Below are 24051 nucleotides of genomic sequence, written 5' to 3' on the forward strand. Positions count from 1 at the left end.
TGCTGTGAAATAGCTTGTCAACAATTTAATAGAGTATATGCAGTGTAAGGAAAAGAACCATTCTATTGAATTGTATTAAATGGCAATGGAACAAACTTAGCTTGAGATGTGGGTGGCTGCACTAAATGATTGATGTATGAGGTGATGACAATTAGTATACTTCACTTTACACAGATTTTAATATTGCACCATATGCTAATTATTAAATGTCAGTTAGTATACTTGTAATAATTAGTGTATGGTGCAATATTAAAATCTGTATGATTTCATTATTTGGAGTCTTTAAGCCAATGAGAAGCTACTATGAGCTGTCTTCATTTTACAGTCTGTAAATGGAAAAACTTAGATGAAACACAGAAACATAGAAAAATAGGAGCAGGAGTAGGTCATTCCGCCTTTTGAGCCCGCTCTGCCAATCAATATGATCGTGGCTGATCCCCTATCTCAATTCCATACTCCTGCTCTCTCCCCATACCCCTTGATGCCAGAAAAGAAAGAGTCCAGAAATCAATCTATTTCCTTCTTAAATATATCCAGTGACTTGGCCTTCAGAGCCTTCTGTGGTAGAGAATTCCACGGGTTCACCATCCTCTGAATGAAGATGTTTCTCCTCATCTCAGTCCTAAATGGCCTACCCCGTATCCTGAAACTGTGACCTCTTGTTCTATAACCCCCAGCCAGAGGAAATATCATCCCTGAATCTGTACAGCTGCAGTTAGACAGCCTTGGTCCTGTATTCAAGTCCCCTCACAATGAAGGCCAACATACCATTTGCCTTCTTAATTGCTTGCTGCACACTTGCTTTCAGTGATTGGTGTGCAAGGACACCCAGGCCCCTTTGTGCATCACCATTTCCCAACCTATCATCCTTAAAATAATAATCTGCCATTCTGTTTTTCCAACTGAAGTGGATAACCTCACACTTATCCACATTATTTTTTCTATTTGTTCATGGGATGTGGGCATCGCTGGCTAGGCCAGCATTTATGACCCATCCCTAGTTGCGCCCTAGTTCAGAGGGGGCATTTAAGAGTCTACCACATTCCTGTGGATCTGGAGTCACATGTAGGCCAGACCAGGTAAGGAAGGCAGATTTCCTTCCCTAAAGGACATTAGTGAACCAGATTGCGATAATCAGCAATGGTTTCATGGTCATAATTAGACTTTTAATTCCAGATTTTTATTGAATTCAAATTCCACCATCTGCCATGGCGGGATTTGAACCTGGGTCCCGAGAGCATTACCCTGTCTCTGGATACCACTATGCCACTGCCTCCCCCTTAACAGATGCAGTTATACTGCATCCGCCATGTATTTGTCCACTCACTCAACCTGTCTAAATCGCCTTGAAGCCTCTTACACCCTCCTCATCGCTCACTTTCCCACCAAGTTTTGTGTCGTCAGCAAACTTGGAAATATTGCATTTGGTTCCCTCATCCAAATCATTGATATATTGTGAATAGGTGGGCCCCAAGCACTGATCCCTGCAGTACCCCACTAATCATTGGCTGCCACTCCAAAAAAGACCCATTTATTCCTACTCTGTTTCCTGTCTGCTAACCAATTCTCAATTCATGCCAGTATATCACCCCCAATCCCACATGCTTTAATTTTGCATAACCTCTTATGTGGGACTTTATCAAAAGCTTTCTGAAAATCCAAATACACCACATTCTCTGGTTCTCCCTTATCTATTCTGCTAGTTATGTCCTCAAAAAGTTAGTAGGTTTGTCAAACATGATTTCCCTTTCACAAATGCATGTTGACTTTGTCTAATCCCCTTGATATTTTCTAAGTGGCCTGTTATAATAGACTCTAGCATTCCCTTGTTACTGATGTTAGGCTAACCGGTTGGCTCCTCCACGTGCTGGTCTAAAAGACCATCTCATAGACTCAGACGTTTACAGCACAGAAGGAGGCCATTCGGCCCTTTGTGTCCATGCCAGTCAACAAAGATCTGGCTACACTAACCCCATTTTCCAGCGCTTGGCCCATAGCCCTGGAGGCTATGGCAATGCAAATCAATATCTAAATACTCCTTAAATGTTATGAGAGTTTCTGACTCAACCACCCTTTCAGGCAGAGTTCCAGACTCCCACCACCCTTTGGGTGAAAAAAATTCTCCTCAACTCCCCTCTTAGCCCTATTTCTTACATTAAATCTATGCCCCCTGGTTATTGCCCCCTCTACTAATGGAAAAGTGCCTTCCTATCCACCCCATCTCTGCCCCTCATAATAGTATACACCTCTATCAGGTCCCCTCTCAACCTTCGCTGCTCCAAGGAAAACAACCCCAGCCTATCCAATCTTTCCTCATAGCTCAGACTCTCCATCCCAGGCAGCATCCTGGTAAATCTTCTCTGCACCCTCTCTAGTACAATCACATTCTTCCTATAGTGAGGTGCCCAGAACTGCATGCAGCACTCCAGTTGTGGCCTAACCAGCATTTTATACAGTTCCAGCATAACCTCCCTGGTCTTGTATTCTACGCCTCGGCTAATAAAGGCAAGTATCCCATATGTCGTCTTAACCACCTTATCTACCTGCCCTGCTACCTTCATGGATTTGTGGATATGCACACCAAGGCCCCTCTGATCTTCAGTGCTTTTCAGGGTCCTACTATTCATAGTGTAATCCCTCGCCTTGTTAGCCCTCCCAAAGTGCATTACTTCACACTTTTCCAGGTTGAATTTCATTTGCTGCTGCCCTGCCCACCTGACCAGTCTATTGATGTCCTCCTGCAGTTTATGGCTATCCTCTTCCCTACTTACCACCCTACCAATTTTGTGTCATCCGTGAACTTCTTGATCATACCCCCTACATTTAAGTCCAAATCATTTATGTACACCACAAGCAGCAGTAGACAATCTCGTGCACACTCCAGGAATTCATCCACCACAGTATTATTGCTAATTTGATTTGCCCAGTCTATATGCAGATTAAAGTCACCCATGGTTACTGTAGCACCCTTGTTACATCTCTAATTTCCTGTTTAATGCCATCCCCTACCTTAGCACTAATGTTTGGAAGCCTAGAGACAACTCGCATTGATGTCTTTGCCTCTTGTTGCTCCTTAGCTCCACTCAGACTGATTGTACATCTAGATTTTCTGAGCCAATATCTTTTCTCACTATTGCACTGATTTCATTCTTAATTAATAACGCCACACAACCCCCTTTTCCTTTTTGCCTGTCTGTCCTAAATATCAAGTACCCTTGGATATTCTGTTCCCAGCCTTGGTCACCTTGCAGCCATGTCTCTGTAATTGCAATAATATCTAACCTGTTTACCTCTATTTGCACTGTTAGTTCTTCTACCTTATTGTGAATGCTCCATACATTCAGATACAGTGCCTTTAGACTTGTATTTTCAACTTTTTTACTCACTTTCTTTTGCACTATGGCCCTATTTGCTGCTAGCCCTTGTTTCCTCTGACTTCCACTATTGCTTTCTACTCTTCTGTCTTTCATTCCTATCTTTGTTTCCCTCTCTTGTGTCTCCCCGCTCAGGTTCCCACCCCCCCTGCCAGTCTAGTTTAAACCCTCCCCCACAGTATTAGCAGATACCCCTGCGAAGATATTGGTCCTGGTCCTGTTGTGGTGCAACTCACCCAGCTTGTACAGGTCCCATATTCCCCAGTATCCATCCCAATGCCTCAGGAATCTAAATCCCTCCCTGTTACAGGTGAAAGAGAAAGCTAGGGGCCATGACACACGCCTTTTCACCGCCGGTACCTCAAAACCAGCCCAGACTGCTAGGATAATAGCAGCTTAATTTTAACCCGGACAGAAAACAATGCAGAATCGAGCTAAAGTTATAATTTCTGGCCAGCTCACATTGTGGGAAATGCCACACTGAGCGAGAGGGGTTTGAAGGTCAACGCATGTTGGGGCTAGGTAAATGCACAATAAAATGACATTTAAGCTTAAAAAAAATTCATTGCCCCATTATGCTCCACATGCAGGCCAACAGTGTTATATGGATCTCCCTCTGACATTCTCTTCATTTACTCTTGGTGGCCATGCCTTCAACCTCCCAAGTCCTAAACTCTGGAATTACCACCTGAAACCGTTCTATCTCATGACCTCCCTGCTCCTTTGATACACCTCTTTGACTTGGGGGTAGTTCCTGATTGGAGTGTACTTGTGCGATATTCCTCCACCTGTAATGACAGTCACATGCATGACTTTGCAGAAATGGTACATGCAGGAACCTTATTGAGTGTCTGGAATTCGCTGCCAGAGGAGGTGGTGGAAGCAGGTACGATAGTGGGGTTTAAAAGGCAGCTTGACAAATACATGAATAGGGTGGAAATAGGGCATACTGACCCCAGAAGTGCAAAATGTTTTAGTTTGACAGGCAATATGATCAGCACAGGCTTGGAGGGCCGAAGGGCCTGTTCCTGTGCTGTACTTTTCTTTGTTCTTTGTTCTTATGAGTGCCATTGCTGCTGAGTCCAGCCTACTCAACAAATGAAGCAGAATAGGAATTAACATTCATTACTGAGCCAGTCCCATTGGAAGCAAGCTCAGTAATATAAAAAAAGAATTATTGTCCACAGCCATTTAATGTCCATTTTCTTAGGTTAAGTTAAATGCAACAGATGAAAGATCAGTTTTTGAACCACTCCGCAGTGTTTGGGGCTTTGCAAACCCAAAGTCCATCACAATTCAATGCAACAAACTTCATTAAAGTTTAATCATCCACTTGATGCAAATCCAGGCATAGTATTTTACTATTTGCTGTATACTTTTGCTGTTTATCTTTTAAATAAATGAATTGAGGGAACAAAATGCAACTGTCTCTTGCTGTGATTTGGTTTATCCCGTGAGTAATTTCTGCAAAGAGTTGAAGATCCCCAGTCTGTGCTTAGTTAGCTGACCTTACCTGTCAGGATGCTACATATGGTCTTGCTGCTCATGAGGTTGAGAGTGAAGAACTATTCAAATTTACTGTTCTGCACCATTATCTGGCAGCCTGTCAGAACTGCATGTGTTTGGGTGTCAGGTGACAATGTTCTGTAGCAATACAGTTTTGTCTGAGATTATACTGACCAATCGAGTGTGGTACGAAAGGGCATGGGGTCCTGCTGGTAGAACCATTCTCAACAAAGATTCAATGCCTTAAGGGTGGGAGAAGAAAATTGCTTTGATGAAAGTAAAGATTTTGCAGCATGATTTCTAAAAGCAAAATAATGCAGATACTGGAATTCGAAATACAAACAGAATGCTGGAGAAACATGGTCAAGCAACATCTGTGGAGAGAGCATTTACTTCAACATTACAGGCACAAGCCCTTCAAAAGCTGAAACTTGAGAAGGGCCGATTAATACAATCAGCGAAAGAAAAATTTACATATTAATATTTCAAAATACAAATCCAGAGAGCAGTCCTGAGCACGGAGACGAAGACGGTGGAAGAAGAGTTCAGCATCATGCCGAGCCTGAAATTCATTGAGATGAGGGCGTAAGGGTATGAAGCTAAGTCCTTTGCTGAGCACTGAATGTTCAGCATCGGAGAGGGGAAGGTCAGGGGGTAGAGTGAATACGCAGCTGGGGCTGGGATTGGAAGATGGGGTGGGGACGGAGGGACAAGCAGGGGTGGAGGGTCCCAGATGGGTATTGGTGTCGATGAGTTGTTGGAGCTTGTGTTCCTTAGCACTTGAGAGAAAGAGAAAAAGTTTCTTGTTGAGGCAACGGATGAGGTCCCGTCGCATTCTGAGATCCACACTCAGTGCCATGCGCCGCCATATGAACACACTCGACCTCTCCCTCCAGCAGCACCGCCGCACCCTTATTCAAAGCTGCGCGTGCCCCCAGTTTAATTTTATTCTTCGCCTCATCCGTCGCCTCAACAAGAAACTTTTTCTCTTTCTCTCAAGTGCTAAGGAACACAAGCTCCAACAACTCATCGACACCAATACCCATCTGGGACCCTCCACCCCTGCTTGTCCCTCCGTCCCCACCCCATCTTCCAATCCCAGCCCCAGCCGCGTATTCACTCTACCCCCTGACCTTCCCCTCTCCGATGCTGAACGTTCGGTGCTCAGCAAAGGACTTAGCTTCATACCCTTACGCCCTCATCTCAATGAATTTCGGGCTCGGCACGATGCTGAACTCTTCTTCCGCCGTCTTCGTCTCCGTGCTCACTTCTTTGGGCAGGAGTCCTCTCCCCGTTCAACGGATCCTTTTACCCACCTCCAATATTCTCCCTCCACCTGGACCCCTCCCTCTGGATTCTTACCTTCTCTTGATCTTTTCATTGAGAACTGTCGGCGTGACATTAGCCGTCTCAATTTCTCTGCTCCTCTCACCCATTCTAATCTGTCTCTCTCTGAACTTACTGCACTCCGTTCTCTCAGGTCCAACCCCAACATTGTCATCAAACCCGCTGACAAGGGTGGTACTGTTGTCTGGCGCACTGACCTCTATCTCGCGGAGGCTGAGCGTCAACTCGCAGACACTTCCTCCTACCTCTCCCTGGACCATGACCCCACCACAGGACATCAAGCCATTGTTTCCAGGACTGTCACTGACCTCATCTCCTCTGGAGATCTTCCTCCCACAGCTTCCAACTTGATAGTCGCCCAACCTCGGACGGCCCGCTTCTACCTCTTACCCAAAATCCACAAACAGAACTGTCCTGGCAGACCGATCGTGTCAGCCTGTTCCTGCCCCACGGAACTCATTTCTCGTTATCTTGACTCCCTTCTCTCTCCCCTTGTCCAGTCCCTTCCCACCTACATCCATGATTCCTCTGACACCTTACGTCACATCAACAATTTCCAGTTCCCTGGCCCCAACCGCTTCCTCTTCACCATGGATGTCCAATCCCTCTACACCTCCATCCCCCACCAGGATGGTCTGAGGGCCCTTAGCTTCTTCCTTGAACAGAGGCCCGAACAATCCCCATCCACCACTACTCTCCTCCATCTGGCTGAACTTGTTCTCACACTGAACAATTTCTCCTTTAACTCCTCTCACTTCCTCCAAATAAAAGGTGTGGCTATGGGTACCCGCATGGGCCCCAGCTATGCCTGTCTCTTTATGGGGTATGTGGAACATTCCTTGTTCCAGTCGTACTCCGGCCCCCTCCCACAACTCTTTCTCCGGTACATCGATGATTACTTCGGTGCTGCTTTATGCTCTCGTCGGGACCTGGAAAAATTTATTAATTTTGCTTCCAATCTCCACCCCTCCATCATCTTCACATGGTCCATCTCTGACACTTCTCTTCCCTTCCTTGACCTCTCTGTCTCAATTTCTGATGATAGACTGTCCACCAATATCCATTACAAGCCTACCGACTCCCACAGCTACCTCGACTACAGCTCCTCACACCCCGCTTCCTGTAAAGACTCCATCCCATTCTCTCAGTTCCTTCGCCTCCGTCGCATCTGTTCTGATGACGCTACCTTCAAAAACAGCTCCTCTGACATGTCCTCCTTCTTCCTTAACCGAGGTTTTCCACCCACGGTCGTTGACAGGGCCCTCAACCGTGTCCGGCCTATCTCCCGCGCATCCGCCCTCACGCCTTCTCCTCCTTCCCAGAAACATGATAGGGTCCCCCTTGTCCTCACTTATCACCCCACCAGCCTCCGCATTCAAAGGATCATCCTCCGCCATTTCCGCCAACTCCAGCATGATGCCACCACCAAACACATCTTCCCTTCACCCCCACTGGCGGCATTCCGTACGGATCGTTCCCTCCGGTACACTCCTCCATCACCCCCTACTCCTCAACTCCCACCTATAGCACCTCCCCATGCCCACGCAGAAGATGCAACACCTGCCCCTTCGCTTCCTCTCTCCTCACCGTCCAAGGGCCCAAACACTCCTTTCAAGTGAAGCAGCATTTCACTTGCATTTCCCCTAACTTAGTCTACTGCATTCGTTGCTCCCAATGCGGTCTCCTCTACATTGGAGAGACCAAATGCAAACTGGGCGACTGCTTTGCAGAACACCTGCGGTCTGTCCGCAAGAAAGACCCAAACCTCCCTGTCGCTTGCCATTTTAACACTCCACCCTGTTCTCTTGCCCACATGTCTGTCCTTGGCTTGCTGCATTGTTCCAGTGAAGCCCAACGCAAACTGGAGGAACAGCACCTCATCTTCCGACTAGGCACTTTACAGCCTTCCGGGCTGAATATTGAATTCAACAACTTTAGATCTTAAACTCCCCCTCCCCCCATTCCCACCCCGTTTCTTCCCCCTCCCCCTTTTTTTTCAATAATTTATATAGATTCTTCTTTTCCCACCTTTTTCCATTATTTTTAAATCTACAACTAATACTTTGTTAGTCTGTCCACCCCACCCCCACTAGAGCTGTACCTTGAGTGTCCTGCCATCCATTCTTAATTAGCACTTTTCTTAGATAATATCACCACCTTCAACACCTCTTTGATCCTTTTGTCTGTGACATCTTTTGATTATCTGCTCCTATCACTGCTTGCTTGTCCCTACAACCACCCCACCCTCAACTTCTCTCTCCCCCCGCCCCCCACCTTAGACCAGCTTATATTTCACCTCTCTCCTAATATTACTTCAGTTCTGCCGAAGGGTCGTGAGGACTCGAAACGTCAACTGTTTTCTTCTCCACCGATGCTGCCAGACCTGCTGAGTTTTTCCAGGTAATTCTGTTCTTGTCTCAATCTCTTTGTCTCTCAATCACCTTAACTCCAGATGTTCCAAAGTTCTCATCTCTCCTGTTTTCTCATTACCCCAACCACCCCCCATCCCCGACCCCAAATAAAAACAGAAAATGCTGGAAATACTCAGTAGGTCTGACAGCATTTGTGGAGAGAGAAGCAGAGTGAATATTTCGGATTGATTACCTTCTGTCAGACCTCACACTCCCTTTCTTGATTACATATGCACCTTTTGCTTCTCTAATGCCTTAATGCTTTTGCCCATTACTTGAATGAGATGATTTTCTTTCCCCATCACCGTATTGTAGTGCTGCTGTAGCTAAGACTAGTTAGGGAAGGAATAATGATGGGATTTTTCCCTGCCTGCGCTAGTTCAACTCTGCCTTACATTTTCACAAGCTGTTAGCCCCTGATATGTGTGAGAAAAGCTTCACAGGACATTGCAGATTACAGCAAGGCTATTAGGAGAAACTATCAAGTAAAGGTCAGAAATCATAAAAAAAGGCTTCCATTTATGTAGTACCTTTCATGACCTTGGCATGTCCCAAAGGGCTTTTCAGCCATCTAAGTACTTAGCCACTGTTGTAACGTAGGAGACAAGGCAGCTGTTTAACTCAGTCAGCTGCCACAAGCAGCAATGTGATAATGACCAAATTGTCTGTTTTGGTGCTGTTCATTGAACATTATGTGGCCAAGATGCCAGTAAGACCTCCCCTATTACGCAGAAGGAAAGATCTGACAGCAAAACTGCCTAGATCCTCCTTCCTGTTTGAGAATAGTCATGGTGCAAGCTGCTGCATCCCCCTAGCCGGGATTGCTATGTGATGTCATGGGAGCAAGAAATAGGAAGGAAGTGGAAGGGAGTCATCTGCTTAAGTATTCATAGCATGGTGCAGCAGCTATGCTGTGGGTGCTCACTTTGTGGAGGGAAGGGTAGTCTACCAGTATTGTAATCTGCTTGTGTACTTTGAAAGATATTGCCTTGCCCCAGAGGGAAGTCCCAGTAAGATTGAACACCAGTTCTTAACTGGTAATCGAAGACTAGTTCTAAACTGGTAGCCCAGTAGGAAGTGCCAGCAAAACGGGTGATATTGCCATTAGTACTGGTCTGAACTAGTTAATTTGCCAGTTTATCCAGTGGTCTTTCATGAGATGCATTTATTGCTGGTGCACTTCTATGTTGTAGGCTTGAGGATCAACTGATGTCAATAGTCAGCTGGAAGTACACAGTGCATTTCTGGTGTGTGCGTGCTGGGTAAATAAATTTGATTCAACAGAATTTAGTGCTACATCTCCATACGTCTAGACAAAACACTCAGATAAAAGTTGGAATAAGAGCTGTGCAAATTTTATTGTGGGGAAAAAAAAGGACAAACACAACTAAAATACAGACACAATCTACATTTTGTGATCGACTCCAGACAAAGCATACAGCATTAAAGTTTGAGTAAAAGGCATGCAAATTTTGAGAGAATCATTATCTTCCCAATTGTACAGTTTCTCGACCTGCATGCTCCCTTCCCAGCCGTGTCGATCATTGCTGGGGCTGCACCCTGTGTATGCTTGGGCAGTTCTGTCACACTGAGAGGCTGGTGCATTCCTCTTGCTGCAACTGGAAGTAAAGTAAAAGGTTTATTACTTTTATGTCAGAGGTTGGGGTTCATTTGCACAGCCCCAATAAATGTATTTTTTAGATCAGAGGGCTGCTGTATTAGTCAGCATTGAAAGAGATGTGGCAGGTAACTTTAAATTACAATATGATAAAAGCTCTGAAGAAGAGGCAGACAGACTTTGGGCGTTAACTCTTTCTCACTACCCATGTCAGATCTAAGTTTTTCTGGTTTTATAACTTTAAATTAGTTAGATAAACAAATGGAGACCCTGGCTGAAGAATTTCCTCTTGGAGGTAGGCATTAAGCCTGGAAAGATTTGTTTTTGTTCATTCATTTATTGCCCTATCTCTGATTGCCCTTGTTCGGAGGGCATTTAAGAGTCAACCACATTGCAATGAGTCTGGAGTCACATGTAGGCCAGACCAGGTAAGGATGACAGATTTCCTTCCCTAAAGGACATAGATGGGTTTTTTACAACAATCGACAATGGTTTCATGTCATTAGACTTTTAATTCCAGATTTTTACTGAATTCACATTTCAAACCCGGGTCCCCGGAGCGTTACCCTCAGTCTCTGGATTACTAGTCCAGTGACAATACCACTATGCCATCTCCTCCCCACCTTTTCCTGGAGGGCTGCCTTCTCTGCTTCCAACCTCCTGATCTTATTCAGCTGCTCTTTTTGGCACTGGGCAGATTCCATCACCTGTCCTGGGAATACAAATTAAATGGGTCTGGGCTGGGGCTGGAGCCCGAGCTGACCTTCACCACTTGCAGCATTAAATTGGGCAGGAGTTGCTGACTCAGAGCACTCTTGTGGATGGCACGGGGACAGGATACCAACTCGGTCGCTATCTTGCTTTGATCCTTACAGCTAGGCCAGTTTTGGTGCTGCTTCCAGTCTCTTATCGCCTTGCTGCCTCCGCCATTGTTGCTAGCTTTGCCACCTCCTTCACCTCCGCTGCTCCCTCTGCCTCCATTACTGCAGCTGCCATCTCAGTCTCCTTGGGTGCCTCTGCCTCAGCTGCTGACTCTGCTGCTGTTGTTGCCGCTGACTCGCCACCCTCGGGCTTCCACAGCAGCTGCTGTCCCCGCCTCTACTGCTGCAGCTGCCATCTTGGCATCCTCCACCACCTCTGCCTCAGCTGCCACCTCCTTTGTCACTGTTGCCGCCGCCTCTCCATCTTCCATTGCCTCAGCTGGCGCTGTTGCTACCATCTCCACCTCCTCCGCCACTGTTACCACTTCTGCTGCCTGTAATGTTGCCACTGCCTCCGATGCTGTTGCTGAGCCTCCATCTCCTTCACTGCCTCAGCCTCTCTTTCCTCCTCCACTGTTCCCACTTCCTCCGCCACTGTTGCTGACTCCGCTGCCATTTTCTCTGCTGTTGTTGTTGTCCTCTCCACCGCTGTTGCCAACTCTGCTAGGGCGACCAGCTCTGGGGGAGAAAAAAAGAAGGGACACTTCACTGAGGGTGTGGTTTTCTGGCAAAACCAGAGGAGTTGTTCAGTGGTTCACCCCAACCCCAATTCCAATTTTCTACTTCCCTTGCTGGGAGTCGGACCACCCAACCCCAGGCTTGCCTGGACCCCCCTCCCCCTCAGGACAGCTGGAAATGTTCCTTTTGGGATAATATTGATGAAAAAAGTACATACTTTAATATATTAATCTTGTTGATAGATGGGTTGGTCAGTACCACACTAAGCTGCTACCTTTCCATAAGCTATTGTTGAGCTGGCACCCAGTTTGAAATATCTTGAGATATATACATCATACCTGATTGCCTCAAAATTTATTTGAAAGTGGTTTGCAGAATTTAGATTTACCTGGAAAGGTGCCCATTGGTTCTGTTTTCCTTTGGCAGATTTGATGTCTTCAAAAATAGCTCCCAGCTTCAACTTTGATTGGCTTGTGACTGACCCAGTGCCCCCAGTCTTGGGCCATGTGCATGGATGCCACTGACCGCAACTTTGGAGCACCAAATTAGGCCTGAGTGACACTGCTGGCACAGATCCCCCTTCCCCCACCCCACTCAGCCCCTCCCAGGACTTCCTCAGCCCCAATGCTGCACTGCTATTTCCGCCAATGTGTTGCATGTTCTCCCATGATGGCCACTTGCACCGTTGGAGTGCACCCCGACCTTGCTTTAGAAAGAGCTAGGGGGGACGGGGGGGTGCTGCAATCTGGGTGGGTGGAGAAGTAGAGCTGGGGGTTTGGGGAAAGGAGAGCTGGGGGTCAGTGGGGGCAGGAGAGGTGTGAGGGAGTTGCTGCAATTGTGCCGAGGGAGGGCAGAGTTGGTGCATTTGGAGAAGATACAGTATAAAACAAAAGGTCATTGGCCGCAGGAATGGGGAGGGGGAGACGGAGGGAGAGAGAGAGATGGATGGGGTGGTGAGAGAGAGACAGCTGTAGGGGACAGAGGGGGATGAGAGAGAGAGAGAGGTTTTCACTGGTTCCAGTGAAAATAACAACTGGTGAACAGGTTCTAGCTGAAGTTGGCTGGAAAGTCCTGGTGCCAACTTAGCAACTGGGAGTCCCTGCAGATTTCTGATGAGTCCAGTAGAAATTGCCAGTTAATTGGTTGCCTCCAGTAGAGTTCAACTGAGACCAGTTCAATCTTCAACTGGTCTTAACTGTTTTTTAAACTTCACATTTCGGCCATTTCACAATTTCCAAGCATAGTTCCATCATGCTTTATGCAGCCACTCTTATTAACCTTTACTTTGTGATGTGAGCTTCAGCATAATTTTGAATATTGCATTATTGCTAGTTATTAAAAGTACATCTCAATAGTAACTCACTCAACTACAGAAATAGCACCGAGATTTATGTGCTATGAATCTATGCCAGGTTGCTTTTTTGTAGGATTCCATGTGGAGAGATTCAGCTTGAGCAACAGGAGAGAGTATTGTTAATGGACTTCAAAAGGTTCTTTCATTGCAAAGCATTTTACATTTTGTATTCATTTGGCACTTTCTTTTACAGGAATTGATTTCAAAATACGAACAGTAGAACTAGATGGGAAGAAAATAAAGTTACAGATATGGTGAGTACTGATAGTTCACTACGAACATAACCAAGTGAAAATTGTTTCTGTTGAATCAAATGTTGGATTTACTGATATAAATCTAAAAATTAAGCATTGCAATCTTAGATTTAAAAAAATGCTGGAATTGCTTAGCAGATCTGACAGCATTTTTTTTGAAGAAAGAAAGCAGTTAACATTTCATGTTGATGGCCTTTCAGCATTCTGATAGATTCGCTGTTGATCTGAATTATCCTAGGGCTCAAAAGAAAATGATCAATTATTACAATCTGGTTGTGTGTAGCTGTAAGTTCTCACATACCACAAAAGTAAAATACCATGGGTGCAGGAATGAAAGTCTGGCAGCATCTCTGGAGAGAGAAACAGAGTTAACATTTCAGGTCAGTGACCTTTCATCAGAATTGGAAAGGCTGCGTTTGCTTGTGCTGCAACATTAGATGGGGAGCACTTCCTGCACATGCACAGTTGCTGTCTGTTGTGTGTCATCTGGCAGTACTAAAACAAACAAATTGGCTTGACACAGAGGAACAATAAAGTTCAGTTATGCATTTTTAGTTCTGTGCAGTCCTTCAGCAATTGCAAGTTCTTGCATTTAGTTCACTTATGATTTAGTAATTGTTTCTTCTGTAAAATGCGCTCCTGTCGATTCAGTAAATGAAGATCAGGAAATTTCATTAAATGAGATTCTCAAGTTTTCACTATGGAGATTTGATCTAGCTTAAAGATTCCTTTTGGCAAAAATCAATAGAAAAATATTTTGACTAAGATATTTAAGAAAAAATTGGTTATCTAGCATGGGGCATGAAATGATGACCTCGGGATTAAGAGTTTAATTACCTACCTATTGAGCTACCCAGGCTGTGTAGAAACTTTCTGCACAAAGCCTTAACACACAGGATCTAGCGTAAGGAGGCAGTACTCACGTAAAATCTCGTTGAGATTTCTTGCGATTCCAGCACAGAGTGGGATCTGGGATGACTTATTGCCAGCAGGGTCCCTCAGGGTAGCGATCTAGGTCCAACTATCTTCAGATGCTTCATCAATGACCTTCCTTCCATCATAAGATCAGAAGTGGGGATGTTCGCTGATGATTGCACAATGTTCAGCACCTTTCACGATGACTCAGATACTGAAGCAGTCCATGTCCAAATGCAGCAATATCCAGGCTTGGGCTGACAAGTGGCAAGTAACATTCGCGAAAGTGCCAGGCAATGACCATCTCCAACAAGAGGGAATAACAATCGACCCATAACATTCAAAGGCATTACCATCGCTGAATTCCGCTAGTATCAACATTCTGCGGGGGTTACCATTGACCAGAAACTGAAGCGGACTAGCCACATAAATACTGTGGCTGCAAGAGCAGGTCAGAAACTAGGAATCCTGCGGCGAGTAACCCACATCCTGACTCCCCAAAGCCTGTTCACCATCTACAAGGCACAAGTCAGGAGTGAGTGCAGCTTCAACAGCACTCAAGAAGCTTGACGCCATCCAGGACAAAGCAGCCCCCTTGATTGGCTCCCTTTCCACAAACATTCACTCCCTCCACCACCAGCGCACAGTGGCAGCAGTGTGTACCATCTACAAGATGCATTGCAGAAACTCACCAAGGCTGCTTAGGCAGCACCTTCTGAACCCACAACCACTACCATCTAGAAGGACAAGGGCAGCAGACACATGGGAACACCACCACCTGGAAGTTCCCCTCCAAGTCACTCCCCATCCTGACTTGGAAATATATCACCGTTCCTTCACTGTCACTGGGTCAAATTCCTGGAACTCCTTCCGTAACAGCACTGTGGGCGTACCTACACCACATGGACTGCAGCGGTTGAAGAAGGCAGCTCACCACCACCTTCTCAAGGGCAATTGGGGATGGGCAGCAAATGCCAGCCTAGCCAGTGACACCCGCATCCCATGAATGGAAAAAAAAATGTTTTTTTTTAATGTGTTGCAGTGCTATGCTGATATGCTAAATGAAATTCCCATTATAATGCCACTTAGTATTACTGGCAACATACACACATGTAGGTATTAAATTTTAACATTTAATTTCCCGTGGGAAATGTTTACATTGCATGTTCCAATACAGCATGAGACTATATAGCGTTTGATAGATTCAAACTCCTGCCGTTAACCAAAGAGGCATCAGGAGCAGTTGCGCATGTGCTGGTAGCTGTAGCCTGGACCAAGTGTGCATGCACATCTGTCCCAAACTCCTTTCTGGTCAGAGGCAGGAGTTAGTGATTTGGAAAAGGTTCATTGGATGGAGGACCAACCAGTTTCCCTCCACCATCACCCTCCGCTGCCGCTGAACTTGGGAACATACGAGCAGGAGGAGGCCATTTGGCCCTTCAAGCCTGTTCTACCATTCAGTAAGATTATGGCTGACCTGGTTGTGGTGTCACTCCACTTTCTTGTCTGCCTCCCAAAACCCTTGACTCCCTTATATAAAAACAAAAAGCTAAAAGCTACTGCGGATGCTGGAAATCCAAAACAAAAACAGAATTACCTGGAAAAACTCAGCAGGTCTGGCAGCATCGGTGGAGAAGAAATCAGTTAACGTTTCGAGCCTTCACGGCCCTTTGGCCGTGAAGGCTCGAAACGTTAACTGATTTCTTCTCCACCGATGCTGCCAGACCTGCTGAGTTTTTCCAGGTAATTCTGTTTTTCCTTGACTCCCTTATTTATCAAAAATCTATCCAACTCAGTCTTGAATAAATTTAAAGACCCAGCCTCCACTACTTTCGGGGGAAGAGAATTCCACACACCAGTAGCCCTTTGGGAGAAAGAATTTCCCCTCATCTCTGCCTTAAAAGGGAGACCTCTTACTTTTAAACCACCCCCCCGCCCCCACCCCTCCAGTTTTAGTCTCCACCACAAGAGGAAATATAAATATCCTCCGGGTATCCACCCTATCAAATCCCCAAAGGATCTTATATGCTTCAATAAGATCACCTCTTTAATTCTGCTAAACTTCAATAGATATAAGCCTAACCTGTTCAACCTTTCTTCATAAAATAAGCCTTACATCCCAGGAATGAGTCTAATGTATCTTCCCTGAACAGCTTCTAAAGCAATTATATATTTTTTTAATAAGGAGACCAAAACTGCATGCAGTACTCCAGATGTGGTCTCACCAAGGTCCCGTACAGCTGCAGTAAAACTTCCCTTTTATATTCCATTCCTCTTGCAATAAATGCCAACATTCTATTTGCCTTTCTAATCGCTTGCTGTAGCTGCACATAAACTTTGGGATTCCTGTATCAGGACACCCAGATCCCTCTGTAACGCCGAGTTTTGCAATCTTTCTCTGTTTAAATAGTATGCTGCATTTCTTCCTGTCAAAGTGAACAAGTTCACATTTACCCACTTTATGCTGCATCTGCCAAATTTCTGCTTTACTCACTTAACCTTTGCAGACTCTCTATCTCCTCTTGACAACTCATTTTCCTACCTATCTTGGTGTCATCTGCAAATTTAGCTGCCATACAGTCGCTCCCTTCATCCAGGTCATTGATATAGCTTGTAAACAGTAGAGAATCTAGCACTGATCAGCTTGCCAATTTGAAAAAAGATCCATTTAACCCTATTCTCTGCTTCCTGTTAGCCAACCAATCCTTTATCCATGCTAATATGTTACCCTACATTATATGCTCTTGTGGCATCTTAATGCCTTTTGGAAATCCAAGTACACCACACATGTACTGGTTCCTCTTTATCCATCTTGAATATTACTTTGTCAAAAATCTCTAGCAGATTAGTTAAGCATGATTTTCTTTTCACGAAGCCACGTTGACTCTGCCTGATCAAATCGTGATCTTCTAAGCATCCTGCCTTAATAATGGATTCTAGCACTTTCCCTATGACAGATGTTATACTAACTGGCCTATAGTTCCCGGCTTTCTGCCTCCTTCCTTTCTTGAATAAAAGAGTTAAATTAGCTATTTTCCAATCTGCTGGAACCTTTCCAGAATTAAACTAATTTTGGAAGATTATAACAAATGCACCTATCTGTGTTGCCATTTCTTTTAAGACCCTAGGATGCAGGCCATCCAGTCCTGGAGACTCGTCAACCTTTTTCAGGCTTAATAGTTTTCCTAGCACGCTTTCCCTGCTAATGATGACTATATTAAGTCTTTGTCACCTTGATTTTCGAGTACCCTTGGGAATTTTAAGTCCTCTGCCGTGTAGACAGACACAAAATCCCTGTCAACATCTCTGCGTTTCTTTGTTTTCCATTACCCATTCGCCAGGCACTCACTCTAGAGGACCAATGCTACTCTAGTTACTCTTTTCCTATTCAAATACTTGTAGAAACTTTTACTATTGTTTATATATTACTAGCTAACTTTCTCTCATACTTTGCTTTCCGCCTCTTTATTATCTTTTTAATCATTCTTTGCTGATTCCTTAAATCTGCCCAAACCTCTGACCTACCACTAATCTTTGCAGATTTGAACAGTGTTTCTTTTATTCTTTCTTTCTTACCCAGCCATGGATGATGCATCCTTCTCAAAGAGCCTTTCTTTCTCGCTGGGATAAATCTTTTCTGAGCGTGATTAAATATCTCAAAAGTCTGCCACGGCAGCTCTACTGCGTTTCCCAGTACGCCTTCAGCTCCGGCTTTAGTTAGGTTTAAAACGCTAGTCATGTGATAAAGTCCCAATAGCTGCTTGACAAATAAGATAAAGACCAAGACTGACTTCTTCAAATTTTTATGTGGAGTTTTATCTTGGTGCATAAAACTCTCCCAAAACTCGTGTCTCACTTGTTTTCCCTTTTCTTACATATCAAATGGGTTACTTGGCTTTTTAACTAATAATTGCCATTTAAACACCTTTAGAGTTAACTGTTTCCTTCCACAACAGATTCCCCTCTTCTTATAAAAATCCTTTTTGTCTTCTCAAAGGAAAAGACTTCCCTCTTTGAGGGTCTCCAATAACTTCTCTTTTCTTTCTGTGAAGCAGTCGGACAATTGGTAGCTGCTATCAGTCCATTTGATCTTGGCAACCTCCTTATTCTCATGCATGTTTTAAGCTTGCAATGTCAATTCACAATCTCTTTCTGTTAATGCACTTTGTAGAGTGAACATTTCCCCAAAGTGACTTATTGTCTATATGACATTTGAAAGGTACTGCACCTGAATACCCTTTTCCATTTAAAATTTCTGCCAGCATCTTTGATATGAGTAATGCCATATCCACCGCCTCAACAAGAGTGAGAATCTCTGCTGCCAACATACTTTTTACAGCTGTTCGCATCTTTTTAGCTTCCCATGCCAAAGGGCAACATTTACCTCTCTTTCCCATGAGAAATATTATTAATCCTCCTGCACTCAAAAATCCATCACACAGATTTGTATAAGGCACGTCACTTTGCACAAGCGGTTTCATTTTTCCAGTATCATCCAAAGATGGGAATTTCAAAACACAGTGCTCCATTTTTAATTTTCAGTGTTTTGTTTGCTTGAATAATTTCTTCAACCTTGGGATTGTTCATTTTCGTGCTCAATTCTAAAATGTCAAAACTGACATCCAGCCTGATTTGTTTGCCTAGCCAATTGAGTTGCCCAATTGGACTTCTGAGTTCCCCTTTTCCTGTTTTAGAAGCCGCTGTATCTTTCTGGGAGGCCCTACAACTAATTGCAATGGGATTGACATTCTCTAAGTAGGATTGCTGGTATAAAGTGAAGTGTGAGCCACTCTGATTTCCAATCCAATGTATTTAAAAGTACTTCTATCTTGAACTCCTTTCTGAGCCCATTAATGACAACTGTTTCAAATTCACTACTACCGCCCCACAAAAAATCATCTACATGCATCATGAAGATGCTTGTAAGTTTACCTCCATGGTACCAATAAAACATTGCTGGGTCTGCTTCCAGCTGAAGACAACCCAATTTTAACAAAACTGACCTCACTGAGAAGGCATCATTTGAACCATATACACATTTATTTAGCTTCCAGAGTGCCCCTTCTGCGTTTCGGTGGATGGAGAAAAACTCCCCATTGAAGTCGGTGTCCCTGCAAAAAGGCAGCTTTAATATCAATTGACTTGCATTCCCAATCATTTATAGCTAACAGAGCTATAAAGATCTTCAGAATAACTTTTCCTGCCTCAGATGAATCTACTCTTATATCCTGATCACCCAGTTTTTCTTCAAACCCTTGTACCACTAGCCTGGCTTTAGCTTTATAAGCCCCATCAGGAAGCACCTTTTCCATGCAAATCCATCTCGGAGGCAAAGCTGGTTGTCTCCTATCTGGAACCTTTGTGTATATCACAAATTCTTTTCAACTATGTAGTTCTTGCTGTTTGACATCCTTTATTAATTTATCATCTAACTTGTTTGAAGCTACTAAATCGTCTTGATCACATGGGCTCCTGCTTCTTCTAGCATTACTAGTCTGTGCCAAATTTCTTGACCTTGTTAAGCTATGTCGTTTATCCTGCCTTCTATCTTCTCCAGACTGTTATTGCTTGATCTCCCTCTCCGATTTATAGATGTTCTTTCAATAGCTTGTGATCTCTTCCTAGAGCGATGTTCACTCTCAGATCCACTGTCTGAATTGACACAACATTTCCGTGCCTTCCATTTTTGTACTTTGTGCTCCCAATCCATAGACCTGACCTACTGCTCTTTATCTAGTACATTTAACTAGTTTTTGTATTTTCCAGTGACTTCTTTGCTTTACCTACAATCATCGCATCCCTTCACTGGCTAGCCCCTTTTGGTAAGTATGTAACTTCAGTGCCAGCTTTCGGCTGTTGTCCTCTGGGACAAATTGCCTCATCTTGTTCATCTGAATTACTGTGTCCACCTTCAGACACCCTGTCAACCTCGGCAGCCTGGTCCTCAATCGTGCAACATGTGGCTATGAGAAGTACATGGTTCCTCATCACTTCTATAACCCTTTCTGGACCCGCAAATTTGTAATCCGCGCCAACTAACCTTGACGAATGTACTCGAATAGCCTGGTTCCCATGCTGTAAAATGAGTGTTTTACCATCTTTACCTATAACCTTTCCACTCGTGAAGCCCTTCTCTTTTATAGTATACCATGTCTCCCTGATTGAAAATAGTTTCTGATGGTCGTACATTGTGTCTTAGAGCTTGCCAAATTCTTTCTGAACCTTCAGCTTTAAGGAATGCTCTTCTACCCACCCCCAGGTAGAGGTAATCGTAGTTCCCTCCCAAGCAGGGGATTGATCCCTCAGGACTTGAAGGAATTTTTGGATTTTTACCAAAAAGCCAACTGATATGGACTGTAGCCCCCAACCATATGCAATGAATTCTTGGCATGGACAGCCCATGCTTGAGCAGATGTTAATTTACAGTTTGGTCCATCTGCCAATATTTTACGAAGCACCTAATCAATCACCGCGTGATTCCTTTCACTCACTCCGTTACTAAAAGAGCTTTCTGCTGCTGTATTCATAACGATTCATGTTTTCCCGAATATCCCAAAACTCATCGTTCGCAAATCCCCCCCCCCCATTATCAGTGAGGAATTTTGCCGGTGGTCCCAAACCAGCCCCTATCCACTTTTCCATTACCTGATCCACAATTATTCTCTTTTTTTTACTGTATATGATTGTTAAATGGCCAAACCTTGTGGCCAAATCTACGAAATATAAAGTAAAAATGTTTTCTTTATCCCACTCCTTTAAATCCATTGCCACAAACCTCATTGAAATCCCTTAAGAGACTCACTCTGGGCCGTGACAGTCCCTTCAATATTTCTTACATATATCGCATCTATTGCTTATCACAGAATTTCACAGTGCGGAAGAGGCCCTTCGGCCCATCGAGTCTGCACCCACACGTGAGAAACACCTGACCTACCTACCTCAGCCCATTTACCAGCCCTTGGCCCATAGCCTTGAATGTTATGACGTGCCATTTGTTTTTTGCTTATCTCCTCTGAGTTTAGTGTACTCTCCAACCCTTATTCCTGCATCCCTTAGCAAAACTTTTCATCTTTGGGAAGAAGGATGGGCAAATTACCAATGCAATTTTAGCACTATTAACATTTTGTCTTCTAAATTCCTATCCCCTAATGCTAATAGCACTTCTTTAATTTGCTTAGTAGAAAAGTTAGGTTTCATTAAAGGAATACAATAGTGTCCAGATTGTGTAAATTGCAAATCCACAGGTTTTCCAAATACAATAGCCTTGTTGTTTTCCACATCCAGCTTCATTTGTGTTTGAATGCTGCTGGAAAGGAATGTTTTCCAAGGAATTTTTTTTTAGAGTGTCTGACATCTGTTCTAGCAGTGTGTGTCTTTCTGTAAATTTAACTCCCGTCCTCAAAACTAGAAGCCTGTCCATTTTCAATACTTTGGCACAGCCTAGCAACTTAAATGCCAGCACTGACTGGAGAATTTCTAGATGGAATTTTTACAATCTTGCATATAGTCTACTGAATTCCATTATTTAACCTTCTATGGAACTATCCTCCAACTTTCTAAATTTGTCAAAACCTGACCACGCTTCGGAGCCACTTAATAAGTGACCCTTCCGGTAGATCTTACCATAAAATCTAATAATGCTTCCTGACCTTCATCCATGTTCAAATGCTCAGGCTCCAACTCTGAAAATACTTTGCATATTAATTTGCTTTTGTATGGTAACTAAAGTGCCAAAGCCACTTTTTTTTCCCTTCGGCAGAGACGTAATCAGTGTCCTCATAGTTATTCTTTCATTGCTCAAAGGGTTCACTCTCAGAAAACACCGGTGGGTAATCATACCCCTAAACTCTATATTTTCATTAAGCCATTGGCCTAAGTTAGTCCAAACCACCTCTTCTCAAAGTTAACTCCAAATTCAGTCTTTTGCCTGAAGAAAGCTTAGTTTCCAACCTTTTATTTACAAGCAGGAACCATCCTCTAATAAAGTCCAGTAGCTGCTTGACAATAAAGATAAAGGCCAAGACTTCTTCAAACAGAGTTTATTCTTGTGCGTTAAACTCTCCAGGTTCCTTGTCTCACCTTTTTTCCCTTTTTATATATAGCAAATGTGTTACTTAGTTTGTTAACTAATAATTACCATATCCTTTCCCAGCATTGTGGACCCACACTTTTCCATTTCAAACTGAACATGAAATCCGTTCATGTTGTGATCGCTGTCACCTAGGGGCTCCTTTACCATGAGGTTATTGATTAATCTTGTTTCATTGCGCGTTACCAGGTCTAGGATAGCCTGCTCCCTGGTTGGCACTAGAACGTGCTGCTCCAAGAAATTGTTCCGAAATCACTCTGAACTCATTTTCCAGGCTACCTTTGACAATCTCATTTTCCCAATCTACATGTAGATTAAAGTCACCATGAATATTGCGGTACCTTTCTGACACACGCCAATAACGTCTTCCTGTATGTTCTGTCCTACAAATAACTACTGTGACCTTTACTATGTCTTATTTCTACCCAAACTGATTCTACGTACTGCTCTTTCAAACTAAGGCCTTCTCTTAGCACTGAACTAATTCCATCTGTAATTAACAGAACTTGCATTGAACAACTTCTGCTTAAACTGAACTCACTTCCTCCAAATCCAAGGGGTGTTGCCATGGTACCGGCGTGTGCCCTAGCTATGCCTATCTCTCTGTGGGATATGTAGAACATTCCTTGTTCCAGTCCTGATAGGTCACTGCTGTGGTGTAATGGTTATAGTCTTTTCTGCAGTCATGCGATGAAAGGCCACAAATGGCTTTTAATTTCCAACCATCTGCTTTCAGATGTCCTTTCTTATGGCAAAAAAAATGTTGGTCTCCTTGAATCATGCTTATCTCTATACTGTCTATTTTTACTAAACAGAGAAGTATCTTTTTTCATCCTTGCTACCTTTCTCACTGTAACCAGTATTCTATTCATTATCTGATCCCTTATCTCTCCAGTTTCTGAGAGATTTGGTCTCAATGGTTTGCTCACATGTTTGTGAGACAATTCATAGTCATGAGCCATAATTGCAGCTATTATGATCTTTATGCAAATTTTGATCTTTCAGGTGGGACTTTTTTTCTAAAGTGATACTATTTTTAAATTCTCCCATTAGTATTGCATCTCTAAAGTTTAAGGTTTTCAAAATTTTGCTCCATCTTCATAGCTCTATACTACCTGTCAAATATCATTTTGTTTTCTCTAGCAAATTACACAAAAGCCCAATTCTGGCTCTTCCTCAGATATCTAAACTTTTTTCTGTAAGCTTCTAACACTAACACAGGCATTGAAAACAGCTCCCTTCTAGCACTAACACCCAGGTATTGAAAACAGCTCCCTTCTAGCACTAACACAGGCATTGAAAACAGCTCCCTTCTAGCACTAACACACAGGTATTGAAAACAGCTCCCTTCTAGCACTAACACACAGGTATTGAAAACAGCTCCCTTCTAGCACTAACACACAGGCATTGAAAACAGCTCCCGTCTAGCACTAACACCCAGGCATTGAAAACAGCTCCCTTCTAGCACTAACACAGGCATTGAAAACAGCTCCCTTCTAGCACTAACACACAGGTATTGAAAACAGCTCCCTTCTAGCACTAACACACAGGTATTGAAAACAGCTCCCTTCTAACACTAACACAGGCATTGAAAACAGCTCCCTTCTAGCACTAACACACAGGTATTGAAAACAGCTCCCTTCTAACACTAACACTCAGGCATTGAAAACAGCTGCTTTCTAGCACTAACACTCAGGCATTGAAAACAGCTGCTTTCTAGCACTAACACAGGCATTGAAAACAG

At 43.8% G+C, this 24051-nt stretch overlaps 1 protein-coding gene across 1 annotated transcript in view; it reads left to right on the plus strand.

Annotated features, from left to right (window-relative positions):
• Window positions 1–24051, plus strand: part of rab8b (RAB8B, member RAS oncogene family) — a 129374-nt gene that overhangs the window by 63809 nt on the left and 41514 nt on the right. The window contains exon 2 of the mRNA XM_078535856.1: window positions 13243–13303. Within this exon, the coding sequence (XP_078391982.1) occupies window positions 13243–13303 (61 nt within the window). The remainder of the gene's footprint in view (window positions 1–13242; window positions 13304–24051) is intronic.

This window comes from Cetorhinus maximus, unplaced genomic scaffold (assembly GCF_964194155.1).
Source record: "Cetorhinus maximus unplaced genomic scaffold, sCetMax3.hap1.1 HAP1_SCAFFOLD_704, whole genome shotgun sequence".
NCBI classification, from domain to species: domain Eukaryota; kingdom Metazoa; phylum Chordata; class Chondrichthyes; order Lamniformes; family Cetorhinidae; genus Cetorhinus; species Cetorhinus maximus.